Source organism: Rhododendron vialii, chromosome 12a (assembly GCF_030253575.1).
Source record: "Rhododendron vialii isolate Sample 1 chromosome 12a, ASM3025357v1".
Taxonomy (NCBI): Eukaryota; Viridiplantae; Streptophyta; class Magnoliopsida; order Ericales; family Ericaceae; genus Rhododendron; species Rhododendron vialii.
Window position 1 is genome coordinate 1,247,580 of NC_080568.1, and position 17,767 is coordinate 1,265,346.

Sequence of the window (17,767 nt, forward strand, 5' to 3'; positions counted from 1 at the left end):
AAGGCAAAAAGATCGAAAAGGAAAGGGAGGGGGAAGGAACGCAAGAAGACCCTATAACCACTCTATTGCATTTAATATCCAACCACAAATGGAAAAGTAAGTAGACCCCAACGCTATGCAAATACTTTCACCTTGTTCGGTGGTTTTTGGAAAAAAAATTTCAACTCAAAAAATACTCATTAGCCATACTTTCAATCATTACTCTTCAATCATTATTTTCATTTCTCTCTCTATCTCTTTCAATTCATTACCCATACTTCTAATCATTACTTTATTTCTCTTTCCACTCATAACTCCAAGAAATTTATCAAAAATTCATCCAAATACAACATTTAGCATTTCTCTATATGACCCTACAAACTACTCGAAAATAAGTACTTTTTGTTGCGCTAAGAAAAATAAGTGCTTACAAAATAAGAACTTTAATAGAACGGGGCCTTAAATAGCTGAACACAATATTCGAATACTGATGTTCGGACACTAATTTGTCTGGAACTGTGCATCATGTAGGGCTGTAAACGAGCCGAGCTTTGTCGAGCTCAAGCTCGGCTCGTTTACCAAATAAGCCGAAAACTTGAGCCCGAGCCTTAACAAACCGAGCTTAGCCCGTTTTAGAAACCTTCTTAAAAAATAAGTATTTATTTTGGAACTTCTCAAAGAAAAATAGGAAGGGTTGTTCCACAAAACCCAAATAAGCAGTTTATTTCACATTTTCAAACTCAAAAATAATGTAAATGAAAAATATTTTTTTAATTTTTTTTGCACCGTATTAAATATCTCAATGAGATCTATCAATCAAGATCCATATTGATAAGAAAATTATTTGCGTAAGCACATAATTTTTGAGCTTAAAATTATCTTTTTAAAAAATAAGTTCTTATTTATCATTCTGTGGAACATCTCTTATTATTAGACAAAAAATAAGTTCTTAAACCCATTCTTAAACGAGGCCTAATCATTTACTAAACGAGCATATTTAATTGAGCTAAGCCTCTTTTAACGAACCGAGTTTTTTTCGAATGAGACAAGTCAGACCAAGTTCGCGAGCTGTTTTGTTCGTTCACAACTTTATGTGCATGAAGGCTCACACGAAGCATTTGGAATTAAAGTCATCAAATTATTACGAACTTATCTGTGTTCGTCCGTGTTGGATTATGTATCGTGACATCTGCGTCAAGTATACGGTTCTTGATGTGAAAATAATACTACTACCACTACTGGGAAGCCGCGTTTATGACCAGAAGAGCAATTCAAAGTCTTCAAACATGAATTCCACAAGATGACCAATGACCAAGGATTTCTCTCATGTGCTACCACCCTCTCTCTCTCTCCTCTCTCTCTCCACTTTTTAGAGGTCCATTTCTGGGTTTCAGCAACAACTCCCTTACCTCCCTCCACCTACAACTTCTGTTTCTGGGTTTTTTTCTTGATTAGAATACTCCACCTGCTCCATCTCCAACACATTTTTCCCATCCTTTTTCCTGGGTTTTCTCAAAATTTGTTTTCCCAATAAACCCTTTTGTAATTTAACCCAAATCTTCTCACTCATGTCCTAGTTCTGAATTTTGACACACCTACACTCAATCGATTTCCCATAGCTATTCTACTATTCCTGGCAAAGTTACCTCATTCCCAACAATGTTCTTCCAAAAAAAGGAAAAACCCACCAAGGCGATGGTGATAAAGTTCTTCCTTTTCATCATATCCCTTTCCCTTTCTTCTGTTGGCGTTCATAGCCTGAAAGCCAACGCTTCTAGCCTACACAGCGTAGAATTTATGGATCATTTGAGCTTCAATGCTGTTTCTGTTTCATCCAATTCCGGTTGTGGTCTTGCATCTAAAAACCCACAAACCCAATCAGAAATCCCAACAGAAGGAGAAGAAAAGGATGGAATTTTTGATACCCCATCTGTGAAACTTCAACTGAAGCACCGGTCAGTTAGTCAAGAAATGAAGCCCGAGGACTCAGTAACTGAGTCAACAATCAGAGACCGAGTCAGAATTCAGACACTTCATACCAGAATCATTGAGAAAAAGAACCAAAACTCCTTGTCAAGGCTACAAGTGAAAGACTTGGGGAAATCTGAATCTGGGAAGCAAGAATTCAAGCCGGTGATTGCTCCGGCGGCTTCGCCGGAGCATTCCCCATCCGGGTATTCTGCCGGCGGACAGCTGACGGCGACACTCGAGTCGGGGGTGAGTCTTGGATCGGGAGAGTACTTCATGGACGTGTTTGTGGGTACACCTCCTAGACATTACTCTTTGATACTTGATACTGGTAGTGATCTCAATTGGATTCAATGTGTTCCATGTTATGACTGTTTTGAGCAAAATGGACCTCATTATAATCCCAAAGAGTCTAGCTCTTTTAGCAATATTAGTTGCCATGATCCCAAGTGCCACCTTGTTTCCTCCCCTGATCCTCCTCAGCCTTGCAAGGCAGAGAACCAAACCTGCCCTTATTACTATTGGTATGGAGATAGTTCCAATACCACCGGCGATTTCGCCCTGGAAACCTTCACTGTTAACCTGACCACACCCGCCGGGAAGTCAGATCTCCGGCGGGTGGAGAATGTGATGTTTGGATGTGGACATTGGAATAGAGGTTTGTTTCATGGGGCTGCTGGGCTGCTAGGGCTTGGAAGGGGTCCACTTTCATTTTCATCACAGTTGCAATCTTTGTATGGCCATTCCTTTTCCTATTGCCTTGTTGATAGAAATAGCAACTCAAGTGTTAGTAGCAAGTTGATTTTTGGTGAGGACAAGGACTTGTTAAACCACCCTCAACTGAATTTCACTTCATTGGTAGGTGGGAAAGAAAATCCAGCTGATACATTCTACTATGTGCAAGTGAAATCGGTGATCGTGGGAGGAGAGGTGGTAAAAATCCCTGAGGAGACGTGGAACTTGTCGCCGGAGGGGGCTGGGGGTACAATCATCGATTCGGGTACTACGTTAAGTTATTTTGCTGATCCGGCTTACAAGGCCATTAAAGAGGCGTTTTTGAACAAGGTGAAGGGTTATCCAGTTGTGGAAGACTTTCCTATACTGGAACCTTGTTACAATGTTTCTGGAGTGGAGAAACCTGAGCTACCCTCTCTTGGAATTGTGTTTGGGGATGGAGGGGTGTGGAATTTCCCGGTGGAGAACTATTTTATCAAGCTTGAACCGGAGGAAGTCGTTTGCTTGGCAATACTGGGGACTCCTCGATCTGCTCTGTCGATAATCGGGAACTATCAGCAGCAGAATTTCCACATACTGTATGACACAAAGAAATCCAGGCTGGGTTTTGCACCAACAAGGTGTTCAGATGTTTAACATGTTCTCAAGAGTTTGGGTGCTTTAGACTTTAGGAGGGGAACTAAACTGTACACATGATGGGTTGAGGGTCAGATTTTTCATTTTTCCTTTGTCAAAAGAAGTTAGTAACATACAAGGCATAGGAATCTTATTATTTCTTTCTTTTTTCTTCTTGGGAGGTTCATGTGATTATATATTGATTAACAGGGAATCTGTTTGACATAAATAAAATACATGGTTTTACATATTTGGGCTGACTGCTGAGTTTCAATTATGGAGTACATAATTTCCATTTTCGATTTTGTTGTTCTATGCATAAGATCTACGATATCGAATTTGGTTAATGTGTCTTCTGCTATCTTAATGTGTATTCTGCTATCCATAGCTGAATTCGCAGGCTGTGCTTTGACTGACGATTTGTGTGAAGGTTTTATCAATGGAAAGGGAATCAAAGAAGCAAATTTAGCTTCTCTATTACTTCATGTTTCCTTTTCCTCCATAACTCCCTCCACAAATCCATGTCCATGGCCTCAAAGTCAAGGATACAGCCTATATTATTGTGAAGCTTGTTTTCAATCAAATTACTACTCCTATAACTCAAGGAATTGTGGTCAGGTAGTCTGTCTGGGGAAGGTTTTGAGGAAATTGTGAACGCCGCGACATGAATCATATCCTTTGTTCTGGACAACTAGGGCCTGTGTTTCCCTTTCAAGTCATAAAACTGAATTGCCAGAGTCTAATGGTGATTTCAGTTGTTTTGAGTGACTAGGGTTTCGTCATGACTAATTTTTATATTTGAGTTTCTTTGTCAATGATTTTGGTGGTTGTGTTTTTACTATTATTCAGTCTGCCTCTCATGTGCTATCTATCCAGTCAAACTTGATGACCTAATTGTAATTACAAAATTCATTCTGTTAACATCATTTTCAGTTATGACTCATCTTTTTTCTATTTGCTTCTGTATACAAGTCACCTGAAGCCTAATTAAAACACAAGTTAGAAGTTATGCTAGTCAACCTGCGTGTTCAGTTGAAATCAGTTCTATGTCTATGTGGTATGGGAAGACTACAATACACACCTCTTATTTGGGTGTGTATCTTATGCACCCCCAAAATGTTATGAATTATAGAGAAAATGTTACGAATCGTATAAATGTTACGAGATACACCAACATGTTATGAATCATAATGAAAATGTTACGAATCGTACTGCTGAAAAGTTATGAATTATAGAACAAAAATTACGAAACACGTTAAAATATTATGAACGAACCATAAAATAGGTGCATATGGTAGACTTTTTTAAGGGGTGTGTAATGTAGACTTTCACCTGTCGTATATCGTATATCTTTTGTTAAAGCTGTTTCAATTTTCTTCCCTCGTAAAATATCTGCAAAGATAGACTAGATTGATGCCAGTTGCACAGAATATTTCATAGTGGTGGGCGGTACTCAACCTCATGCATTGAATTTGACTAGGAAAAAACCTCATGCATTTAGAAAGAAACACATTAGGGGAAAAAAAAGAATATAAAAAAGAGGAGCGTAGACGTTAAATGGTGAGCATCAAGGTTTTGAATAAAGTACTTGTAGAGGTACCGTTTTTTATTGGTACCTACCGGTGTACTAGTATAATTTTGAATACCTTTTCGGATTGCGCTATATAAATATTATACATGAACATGTATACTTATACATATGCTTAGAAAGCTCAAAAACTTCACCCAATATGAAAATATGTACCATGAAATTTTTTTCCTAGTCATGATTATGAAGCTCAAACATTAAGAAATAAAGAAAATTAGTATGATTTTTTTAGACAAAAGTCTTATTTGTGGAATTACCTCCTAAAACACAACCCCGCAAACCACACCCCCCCCCCCCCCCCAAAAAAAAAAAAAAAAAAAAAAACCTAGTATCACTGGTATTTGAACTAGAACGAAATTAGAGATTGGGTACCAATTTAAGGCTAATCCAGCACGTGGCGGCCAGTATAGGATTCAAAACCTTAGCAAGGATTGAAAATAATTCATAGTTTCATACAGTAACCTCGAGAATTGCCAATAGTAACAACACAAGTTCTTTGGTTTTATAGGAAGCGGTATTTCATGACTTTTTTTCTTTTTTTTAAAAACTTTGAAGCATTTAGAAGGGGAGTGCAGAATCAACATCACCATTCTATGCTTTCCCCCTCCCCTCACCGTCCACCACCCGGTTGACTCTCCGTCTTCCGCTGACAAAATTATTATAGAAGGAAAGCGGAATTCCTCTTCCCCATCACTGACATAAACGCAAGGGTTCAATTTTTATGACGACGGAGGATAGATGATTCAGATTGTTGTCATTCAATCGCAAGGGTTCAATTTGTTACTTGCATTAAACTCTGGAGTCAATTGCAAGTTATCCCAAGAAATGTAAACTAAAGCTTATATATACACCAAAACAGAATACATGCTTTTTCCTTCCCTTTACCCACTAGTTTTTCCCGTCTTTGACAATTCGAAAACACCAATGAAACTGAACATACAACATCAGCAAGCTCAACGCAACACACCAGAAAAGCTCACAAGGAAAATAATGGAGAGAGCAAAGGTTATGAAATGCCTTGAAACGACAACCGGTCTTTAAGTGTATCGAATATGGACGAAGCTGCTGCATTTTGTGCAAAACTTAACTTCAATCTACCGAGCAATTCACCATCTTTGGCTTGAGATGCAGCATCCGCCGCTTCTTTGGCCATGCCAATTCGAGCGTAAGCCTGTGCACAATTTACATAAGCGATACATGAGATATAAACATAATCAGAAAAATGAATGTATTGTGTGGCATCAATCAATGATCTAACTAGTCTGTCAGAGGAGAAGAGTAATTGGAGTTAAAACGATAAATACTCCATGCCAGATTGTGCCAATGGCACTCAAGTAAAGCATTAAACCCTTCTGGTAACAAGAATGAGTGAAACTAGGAATTCCTTGCCGTTCAAAGAAAAGAAACTAGGAATTCCCCAATTATGCCTGGTATTTTCTACCACAAGAAGATGAATTTACCTCTGCTCTCTCCCTTGGATCTGCTAGTTTTGGGATATATTTCAAAGCTTCGCCTTTCTCATCTGCGTCAACGCATGCCTCCACAAAAGGTCGATAACCTATTTTACAATAAAAGATGTCCAATCCATCAATTCACCAGCAAATCAAGCACATGTTTGTGTAAATGTCTCTATCCCTAACGTATCGAACAACACAAACAACTGGGAATGAAATAAGACATGCAACATGCATGTTTGAGGAATTTAATAGTCTGCCACTACAACCGAAATGTAGTGTCCGTGCCTCATAGGTCACAGGAAGATAAATTAAATTAATCTCCATCTTACATTCTCATTTAGAAACACCGAAATAAGCGTTAATAAAAATGAAGAAACTTAATAGCCAACGAACAAAAATACACTTTATTTTCCAGTAATCTTGTGCTTTCTTTCCTTCTTTATTATCTGTTGTTCTGTTTCTAGGTGGGGAGTGTGGCTCCATTTGTTAAAGCTAAATCTTCTAACCACAAAAGATCATAAGACAAAACATCTCCTAAATGACATCATGATTCTTGACTGTGATAATTTAGAGTCGTCAAATTATCTAATCACAAGGCATTCAAGTGGATACCCTACCCACCCCTATCAGATATGATCAGGTTTGGATCCTCAAAACTAATCTCTTTACAAATGACAGCAAAGCCTTTGTAACTCATTCTGACGGGTTTCAATGAACATTGATCAATGGCTATTGAAAATAAAACACATTGAATTGCAGAAGTAGTGATTTGACATAATGATCGAGAAATCGAACAAAAAAATTCTGAATTGACCAATTTTTTGTGCATTGAAGACAAAAGACAAGTAGAGGATACTTGAACCAAAGACAGCTCTCTGTGAACTTAATAATGTGGCTCACCAATTGGTGGTCTTTTCTCCTTCGAAAACTTTTCTAGGGCATCCCAGTCCCTGATCGTAGCCAAAGCAAAAACTTTAAGCCAGTACCATCTCTTTTCCGAAACCTGTGACAAGGTAACAACATACGATATTCATGATACAAATAAAAGATGCTGGGTACTTGAACAAAGAAAAGAACGCAAAGCACCAGAGTCATAAGCATCAAGGGTATGAATTATTGCTGCATCAAATCAACATCAATCACAGAGGCACAAAAGTAACCCAAACAACCTTGAATTCTGTTCTGACTTTCATTGCAGCTCGATGATTTCCCAGCACAATACATGTGCGAATGGTATCACTAATACTTGAGTCAACAAATATGGGTTGCTTTGTCGTCACTTCTAATTCATGTTGCATTCTGTGGCAATAGGAGAGCTAGTGATGAGAGATGAGACAGTCACAAAAGCAATAGAGAGACTAAAGTCAAAGCATTCATGGGGACCTCAGATTCAAAGCATCCGAGATTTTCTATTTTGAAGTAAAACGTCATGACAAGATATAGTGAAACTCCCATCCAAAAGATTCATTCAATTTTAAAATGAAGTACGTAAAGAAGACCTCCTCCAAAGTTCTCTTAATGACTAATCTTATGTTACATAGACCTCAAAATTGCTTGCACAAAAGCAGAACCAAGGAAACTCATTGATATATCTGAAAAATGCAAAATACAGTATACATGAGTAACAGATTCACCTTAGCAATTTCGCATGCTCTTCAGCAGCCTTTGACTCAAATGTATGTTCCTTCGTCTCCGCAAAAAGACTTTGTGCTTTTTCAATAAGTTTAATGCGTGGACCATGAAGGGGAGATCCTTTGCTTGCCATCGGATTTTTTGCTAGTTCCCATGACTCTTTCCATAATAAAAATGAGACATCCTACGAAACACCAAATAACCTTTGAGAAGAGCAGTAGAACATAGCAATGAGCAGACAATAGACCAGATTCTTAATCAGCAATTCAGATTTGAATAGGCTACATCCGGCATCTTTTCAATTTTGGTCGAAAACTTTCTAGGTCCAAATCCCACAGCTATTTAAATGCTTACTATTAACTGAACGGAATTCATAACGTGTTGCAGAAAAGATGTTAAAGAGTATTCCCTAATATTTGTTTGGAACACAGAGAGAGACCCTGCTCCCTATCCCTATATTAACTTACATGCTCATAGCAGTTAATTGAAACAGATTAGTAAGACCACTCAATATACAACTCCTTACGCCTATATTAATTTACATGCTCATAGAAATTGAACCAGATTAGTAAGACCACACAATATATGACATACCCCAACTGTTGTCTAGTGGCAAATACAATTCCAGAAACAGCAACGCAGAAAGGAGTTCTGGTCATAATTTTAACAAGTAAAAATTACGCGAGAAACGGAAGAATCCATGTCTATTTATCCATTCCGTAATCCATTCATATAATAAAAAATATAGCAATTGAATAACCAACTATACCTCCCTACTCATGTCCACATGTCAGCATATTGCAGCATCATACGATGGCTTCATGAGTTTTGAAAAAAAAAAATCACCCAGAAAAGACAAAGAACATACTTGCAGCTGCCCAGTTGAAAGAAAGAAGTCCTTCAGAAATTCATGTTTATAGCATCTGCACAGAAGACAGCCATAAGTTCGCAGCCCAAGAGCCCCAGGTTAAAGAAACTACCTCACCACAAACTGTGAAATAGATTACACCTACCGTGCATAACTTATGAACAAGTCCCGCGCCAGTGGTCTAGCCTGTATCGTTCCGAATAACTCCAAAGCTGGCCTCTGTAGTCAACGAATGTAGGGGAAATAAATTACAACACAGGAAAATATGTTTCCACACTGCCTATGCTAATTGATTTGATGTATCAATGAATGTTGCAACATAAACATTTGAAAAATAAACATTTCTTTTCAAAAAAATCAAGTGATACCTTCTGCCAGATATGAAACAGAACAAGATAAACAAGGTCAGTGTCACCACTTTCAGTTGCCTTTGTCAGAGCTGTATCTTCTTCTCCAATGCTCAACAGTAGAGGAACCTGGAGACAAGGATCAAAGTCAACACTGTTTTTTAACCAACTTCTCTGGAAAATGACTGCAGCTGTCCCTCTTTTTCAATGTTAAGTTAATCTACCAACAGGAAATGGAAACCAACACAACAACAATTAAAGATACTTGTGTCCATTAAAAAGATAAAAAGAGAAGAACCTGCTTAGAAGAACGCGGTTCATGTTCAATGAGCATAGCAGCCAATTTCCGTCTGCCACTCTTATCTGCATGCGCAGCAACTGCTGCATAAGATATGCCTTTGCATATTCTCAACTGAAACACCAGGGGAAAAAAAATCATTTCCTGACTTTAAAACGAGACGAAATGGAATAAGCAGAAAACAAAGCACTCTCATACCAAATTAAAACCTACAAAAGACGACACAAACCTTATCAAGTAAAATTTCAAGGAGGGAGGCATCAGGAATTGCTAAAGAAGCTGTTATCTTTGCACATGCCCAGTGCATTATCACCACTTCCTATACACACCCAACCAAACAAAAATAAGTATAGGAATGATGTCACAGAATCCGGTGCAAAAGAGGCAGCAGTTAGGACAAACTACGAAGTTAACTCGTTGTCAATAAGAGTATAAGACAACAGCTACAAAAACATAACAGATACAAATCATCTATAGGCCACCAAATTAGCCTGCATGTTATTGCAATCTTAGTCTCAAAAGCGTTCAAATAAAATGCTTATGGATGGGGTTAAAATATTCTTTGCACCCTGCATTCTACCACATATCCCACTTCGGTTCGGAACCTGCTTTCTCGATTGGAATGATGAAACCTTTTACTTAAGGTCAAGTTGCAATGTCAACCTTCTGTTTGTAACAGCTGCATGTGCTCAAGAAAAAAGTCCATGTGATCCCAAGAAACTTGATATGTGTTTTACGCGTGCATTTCCAACCTGCCAATGTGATGGCAACGACAAAGAGTTGACATTGGCACATTGCAGCTTGATCGGAAGCATATGGAGTAGACTACTTGAAAATTATGGGAGCAGCGCTGAATTTAGAGTATTGTGCAGGGGCGCAACCTGGATTTAACCATTGCTTATCTGCCCTTTTTGTTGTTCCCGGCATTTCATTAATGGACAAAAATAATATCACCCACTCCATACGGCGTAGGCATATGGAACTACATAAAGAAGGACTCATTAGAAAGGAGAATAAAATGTAACAAGGCTCGTCTAGCTAAAAAAAAAATTCTTAATGGCTTTCCAATACATAAATGATATAATCTAATCCCAAACGTCATTTGTATGAAATAGAGAAATACTATTCCTGCACGAAACGAGAGGTAGAGAGTATAAACAGATTATTCTACCATATATTCAATTAAAGACCATTTGAGAACATAATCTAGTAAACAGTATCCTAATAGTTTTTGTAAAAAAATGAGTACAAATCACAGTGCATATGCATAACTCCTCCATAGTTCATTTAAATCACAAAACTAAATTATGATATGGACATCCCAAATCAGCGAGATGTCTACATGAGATGCTGAACGTGAACCACATGACTTCTTTGTTCCAGTTGGGAGTGGAGGAGAGCAGCTATGTCCATATGCCATTACATCAGCATGCCTCATACTTTTGCAATCTTGCATGTTCATCACATCTGACATCGATCCTTTTTCTTATCTCTAAAGGTGCATATTTGCCCAAAAGAAAGTATAACCCTAACGTGTCAACCTGCAATCGTATCCAATTAGTAGTCACATGGTTTCAAATATAGGTGATACGTATCGGCCGGTAGGTACCAAGTCCCGAAACGACTGATATTGCAGTGTGAATGCGTATCAGTGATACATAATGGTAGCGGCCGATACGTAACAGTGGTATCAATCCGTTATGGCCGATACGGTCAAAATTATGGCCAATATGGACCGATAAGTAACAGTGGTATTGGTGAAATGTTGTGCCAAAATTTTAAAAAATTCACACCTCCTCCGCTCACGATACCGTTGGCTACAACTGATATGCCCCGAAACCATGACATCGCATCTGATACCGTTACGGAGGCCGATAGCGATATTTTGAACTGGAGAACCTTTACTTCATAAATTGGTGTCCGTAGTGCCCACTTTACTTCATCTATATTGTCCTATCATTCATGCAGTGATGGTGTCTATAGCACGCCTATTTTACTTAATCTATCTGTTCACATCTTGATTTTTCATTTCTGCAGCTTCAAATATCACTAGAACTTATTTCCTCTGTTTGTTCATAAGTTGGAGTCCTCAACTTCAAACAACACAAAGGGAAGAGCACAAGTATTGAAATGAATACTTCTCATTAACCAGCAACAAGTAGGAGTAAACTACTGCCAAACATCGCTATTGCAAAAAAAAAAATAAACATGCATTTTGTCGGCCCAAAAATGAAAAGCAACTAAACTAATAGTCCATACGAACTGCAGATGAAGAATTAATAACATTTGACACAGGAACTTACTTGGCTCATACCAAGGTACTCTGATATCCGAAGAGCTAGAACATGTTGATGGGCATTTATCAAACGACCAACCAGAACGGATGGTGTTAGCAGCTGAAATAGCAAGCATATAGTGATATTAGCTACATAGTTCAGGGACACAAAACTACAGAATTGAAACAAGAACCATGAATTTAGCGAACTCTGCAAACCTTGTATTGCTGAATACTAAGAGGGATGCCAATATCATGGTTGCGCACAGCATTTAAGACCCGCAAAGTTTTAGACATCTCTTGAAAGCGGTCACGCTGAAAGTGGCTGCCAAAGCCAACTGGATATCATCATTATCGGGAACAGAAATCAGCAAAGAATGGATTTTTTGTGAGTTCCATTGCTGCAAGTAAGCTTATACAGAGATAACAGGCATAAAACAGAAACTGAATTCATGTGATGGGAAAGGGGGGGAGCAACTCTGCTTGAAATGAGTACTTTTGTAGTTCTTTCAGTGACCAGAAATTTAAGGAAGAAGAAAGGCAGATCCAGTAGGTGAAGATGTTGTTAAACTAGCAGGAAGAGCATAAAACCGTACATATTCCAAATCTAAGGATCACCATCAATTAGACATTCACATCACAGTGGAGGGGGGTGGGAATAATCTGTCAATTACTAGGGTCATTTGTTGAAAAATGCTCTTTAACTTCATTTCTCTCTTGGACTACCACGAAAATTAAGTTTAATCTCCCAGAATACTGATAGACATACTTCGGATCCAAAACTTGGACACCTGCTAAAAGTTTTCATACTTATAAACCAGACACCTGATTACCTGTACCTTTATAGTTCTCTTGCATTCTGACAACAGTTACCGAACAGAAAAACAACAAAAAAAGAGGGGATGAACAAGTAAAAATACAAAACATCACAAGTCATGGGACAATGAAATTGAATCAATAATAATTACTTCAATAGCAGTGATGTGGAAAGTAGTTAAGTACCCAAACCTAAACAACACATGTCTTTGAGCTGTTACGTAAAATTAAATGTAGAGGTTGTAATCTACAGGTACGAGAAAATTACACTACAGGCACGTATGCATGCACCTGGAAAAAAAATAGTATAGTTGAATACTTGAACGGCAGAAAAAAGTGGTTATTAAATTTGGAATAAATCAAAAGAAAATAAGACCCTATTAATACACAAAATTATTGATTCAGATTTCTCATCACTACATTTAGAGTATTGGAAAAGAATCCGAACCAACCTGGAAAAAGCTTGGCCGTAGCTCGCAGCCCTTAGTAATGTTCTCTGTCGAGAGACATCAAATTCATGACCCGCAGCATCAATGCATGCTTCAACAGCCTCAGGCAGTGATGAGCGTATCAATCTCAAATTTTCATCGGCCTGACAAACAAAATGATGTCAGATTTCCTCACCAGGATTTCTGTCTGTCATAAACCCTTCTCTACTCTCTAGGTAATCTTTTAGAAGACTTCGCATATTTCTTTAGTACATAGTGCATTCTACTTTGACAATCAATTTCCACTCTCACAGAAAATGGGAAGTGAGACAGTTGGATCTCATATATCTTTAAGAATATTTACTTCCATAGAAAAGCAAATCAAAGTTACAGATTATTAGGATTAAGATTTCTTATTCTTCATTTTCATGATAAAGGATTATTTGAGTCTTTGAATTCTGGTTCTTCCCCGATTTGTGAATATCTTTCCTTACCTAAAACATGTCTTCAGTCACTATAGGTAAATTTCCCCGTTTTGTATGTGCGAGCACATGATGCAACATACATTTCATTCTCAATGCACAGTATATCATATAACATGGCACACTGTGCAATTCAGAGGAATAAATTATTAGTTCAAGAAAGAAAAATGGCGAGACCTGTCCTAAAAACATATGGCAGTTTCTTAATCTATAGGCACACTTTGATGTGTATATATTCATCCTTGAAAGATAAGTGAAGCAAGGACAAAGTATCTTTAACCCTTCAAAATGGAAAACAGAAAAACAAATCCAAGCTACCCATGTTGAAGTATTAAGGAGGAAAGTGATTTGTAGAAATCATAGCAGAAATCAATACACTGTGCGTACCCTAAAGAAATCACCCCACCTTGGCACTCCGTCTATCAAAATGATCCAAGGCATCATAAAGCAATGCTGCAGGTAATGTGCTGCCAATCTTGAAGATAGATACAGTGGAATCAGGGACCCGTTGTAGAAACTCCATACTTGTGTTTGATAATATCCTCACTCCATCACATTCTGGGATGAGAATAATTGGCTCATCATATAGATAGCGCACCGGGTCACCATAAGGACCGACCATCAAAAGCATATCATCCCAGTACAGTAAAACACTGTCCATTCCGCACCAAGCTAACTGCTCTGGAGGAAGGGCTGTCTGTACAAATGAAATTCAACAGAAAAAGAGAGGGCAGTTTTCATATATGTTGGATTTCAACTTCCAAAGCTGTTAAAACACTGAAATATCATACAATAAGAGCCTTGTTTATATTTTCCCAATCTACTTTCTTCTTCACATCTATAATGGTTGTATGCACTTGATAGTTGTCCCTAGAGTGTCTCCTCCATTAATGAGAAATATACAAAACTTCTTGTACTACTTTATTAGTGATAAATCATGCATATGGTATCGTTTCTCACAACTTTGCACTTTGTGTGTACTATAATCCCCTCTGTTAATGATAACTAAGCAAACTCTTTATGCTCCATTAGTAGTGATGAATCAACTCGATTAACCTTTTTCATGATCCTAACTTATTGAAAGCCGAATTCCAAACTCAGTTGTCCCAAGAGTGTCTCCTCCATTAATGAGAGATAGGTAAACTCCTTATGTCCTTAACTCCTTTAGTATTGATGAATCAAGTCTATTTACCTTTCTCGTAATCCTAACGTACTCAAACCCAAATTCCAAACACATTACGGAATCATTTCTTACCACTGCGTACTATAGAACATGCAACCATTAGCATGCTCTATTCCTGGCCAAAATAAATAACAATCAACATAAGAATTGAAAACCAACCTCACAACTATTCTCAAAGATGATTTTGGAGAAGTCAGTAGACATCACCAAAAGCCTCCCATCATGGGTAAAGGATGCCAACAGCTTCCCATTCCTCGACACCACCATTTTCTGCAATGGACCCACCCCAGCGCCCACCTGCTGAACCCCATCCTCCTCAACAAGCAAAACATGATCCTCCACTGCGAGCAACACCTCCACATTCCCCGACATCGTGTACTGTGGCTCGATCACCGCCATACACAGCGGTAGCTCCTCCAGATTCGGGTTGGCCAGCTTAATCGGATTCGGGTTCTTGAAATCTTGGATACAGAACAACTGATTAGCCTCATTGATACAGACGGTCCCATTCCCCCAAAACACACACTCCACCACACTGTGCTCAAAACACTCCTGACCCATCGAAACATTTGATTCTACCACCTCCGCGTGGATATTGTATCTGGTAGAAAAGTCAATTGTCAAGAACCTAGCTTTCATTCGTATATCATAACACCCCTAGGACCTACGGTACCATAATACCTTCCATCCCCAAAATATTGGAGGTCCGCAAAACAAAGAACTTAAAAAGAAGGTATTTTTGTGAAAAAAAAATATGAACATTAATTAAAAGAACTCAATAATATCACGTAACTAGAAAAAAAAAAATGATATGTTCATTTTATGTTCTCTGTCTTGTGGACCGGACAAATTTGACCCAGGTAGTAGTACCTACATTGGATTCTGTTAGTTCAACGTGGAAAATGTGGTAATAAGAGACGTCCAAGAAACCTAGCTTTGATTTGTACATCAAAACATACCTACAAACTATGGTAATAAGAGACGTCCAAAATGTGGAATCGAAGTCGACTGTAAACCCTAGCCTTCCAAGCTAATAATACTGATTCGATTCTCGCTACTCGCTCTAAATACTCTCTTAGTTTGCTACTCTCTATATTAATTCTTTATCTTAATTGAGATAGGTCGAATAAATTAGAGAGGATTTATAGGTTATTGGATTAAATATTATGGTAACAGTACCTATACACCGTCCCGTCCTGAGTTACGCAAACGAGGATCTGGTCGTCGGTCCAGGCCATGCCGATCAACCGGCCACCGGGGTTTTTCCAGACGGTCTCGGCGATCTGGACGCCGGCGCAGTTGAAGATCCGGAGCTTACGGAGGGCGGACTCGGCGTAGAGCTGGACTATCTTGGAATCGTCGCGGATGACGGCGATCGGGCCGCCGAACGGGGCGCAGGCGACCTTGTTGCGGCTGAGGTCGACCTTGTTCTTCCATTGCATAGAGTAGATTTCGGGCTTACGGTAGTACCGGTTGTAGAGGAGCTGCCACTCGGCCGCCACCGAAACTGCCGCCATTGGAGATCTGTTCTAGGGTTTGGGTAGAAGAAAAAAGAGGAACTGCTATATGACCCCGTTAACTGGCCCGGTACGAGTCGAGATGCCCGTGAGTTGATCCGGACATCGGGAGAGAGCAAAGAATTTAAATCAAAGCAAAGAGGAACTAGGGAATTGGATTCATGAGAATAATTTTGGAGAAGACATCGTGAAATTGGATTTACAGTCCTTGATCGACGCAATTGGTATACGGCAGGAGCAGGGACGAAGACGATGAAGAGGCTAAAATTAGAGTAGTATTCCCTAAACTATCTAATTTCTATCCAATTCGTCCTTAATCTATCAATTTCACGTATTACATCCTTAAACTATCCAAATGCTTCATTCTTGTCTGAAACTTATTTCGGTATTTTTTATTTTTTATAACTTTTTATTTAGCTTTCCATCGTAATTTTTTAGATTAATCGTTCGTCTCGACGAGATGAATTAAAAAAGTATAAAAATATGGACAAATGTTGAAAAAAATTAAATAAAACAACACTTTAGACAAATAAGACAATTGCTTGATATTTTTTTCACCTTTAGTAAACTTTTTTTTTTGTTTTTTGTCATAATTTTGTACATTTTCAACTCCTCCCATCGAAACAGATGATTAATCAAAAAAATGTCATACAAATTTAACGAAAATTCAAAATAGCTGAATAAAACACACAAAAGAAAAAAAATAAGTCAAGTTTACAAGAACCTACTGCATTCTTTGCTAGCTAGTGCCACTCACTTTTTTGCCTTAAAGAAACACACATACATTCTTCATAAAGGATAATGGTACAATATATGTCAAATTTGTACCATCACGCATATATCCCTTTTGGACCTGTTTTGGGTCTCCAAAAATACTCAGAGCCACACATTTTATTTAAAATGCTTTGTTTATGATTTTTTCAAAAAATCAGTTTAATCCGATATTGGTAAGGTTCAGGCAAGATTTCGTAAATGCCTTTACCGACATTCAATTAAGCTGGTTTTGTAGGAACCATAAATAAAGTATTTAAAACAAAATTAGTGACTCTTAGATAATTTTGTTGGGACCCAACCCAAACCATGTCTATGCGCTGGTAACATTTGATATCTGCACCAATAGAATCAGTGTATTTCTTACTCCATCCGTCCCAAAAAATTAATTTACATCCAAAAGATGTAGAATTTTTGAATAAAAAATTAATATGCTTTACTTCATAAATTTTGAGTTTTTTCCGTACTAAATTAAAGAAATAATTGAGATCTTGATTTGGTGAGATAAAATTCGAAAATAATTTACAAAAGTGAGATATTTTTTGCTCTGAAAATTTCTCGCAGTTAGACTATTTTGTTTTGTTTTGGAGGGCGACTCTTCGTAACCCCATATTTTCTCCCTTAGTTTATTATATTTCGGTAAATAGTTGTTAAAAATCATACATAACATTTCGGTAAATAGATGTTGAAAACAAGATTATATTTCGGTAACTACATGTCGAAAATATGTTCAACCTTCGGTAAACAACTGCGAACATACATTTTCTGTAAATAGTTGTTGAAAAAATATTATATTTCGGTAATTGTA

At 38.0% G+C, this 17,767-nt stretch overlaps 2 protein-coding genes across 2 annotated transcripts; one reads left to right on the plus strand and one right to left on the minus strand.

Annotated features, from left to right (window-relative positions):
• Positions 1-1,266: 1,266 nt before the first annotated feature.
• Positions 1,267-3,547, plus strand: LOC131311824 (aspartyl protease family protein 2-like). The gene has a single exon (XM_058339410.1). It carries the CDS (start codon positions 1,639-1,641, stop codon positions 3,316-3,318), a length of 1,680 nt encoding a protein of 559 aa, XP_058195393.1. The 5' UTR covers positions 1,267-1,638; the 3' UTR covers positions 3,319-3,547.
• Positions 3,548-5,639: 2,092 nt separating this feature from the next.
• LOC131311825 (protein VACUOLELESS1) lies at positions 5,640-16,492 on the minus strand. Its single transcript, XM_058339411.1, has 16 exons — positions 15,851-16,492; positions 14,831-15,272; positions 13,895-14,185; positions 13,031-13,170; positions 11,982-12,087; positions 11,791-11,883; positions 9,717-9,806; positions 9,488-9,601; positions 9,211-9,318; positions 8,988-9,061; positions 8,843-8,897; positions 7,977-8,158; positions 7,512-7,641; positions 7,243-7,345; positions 6,346-6,443; positions 5,640-6,056 (listed from the first exon to the last, which is right to left on the minus strand). Exons 1-16 carry the CDS (start codon positions 16,186-16,188, stop codon positions 5,892-5,894), a joined length of 2,529 nt encoding a protein of 842 aa, XP_058195394.1. The 5' UTR covers positions 16,189-16,492; the 3' UTR covers positions 5,640-5,891.
• Positions 16,493-17,767: the final 1,275 nt, after the last annotated feature.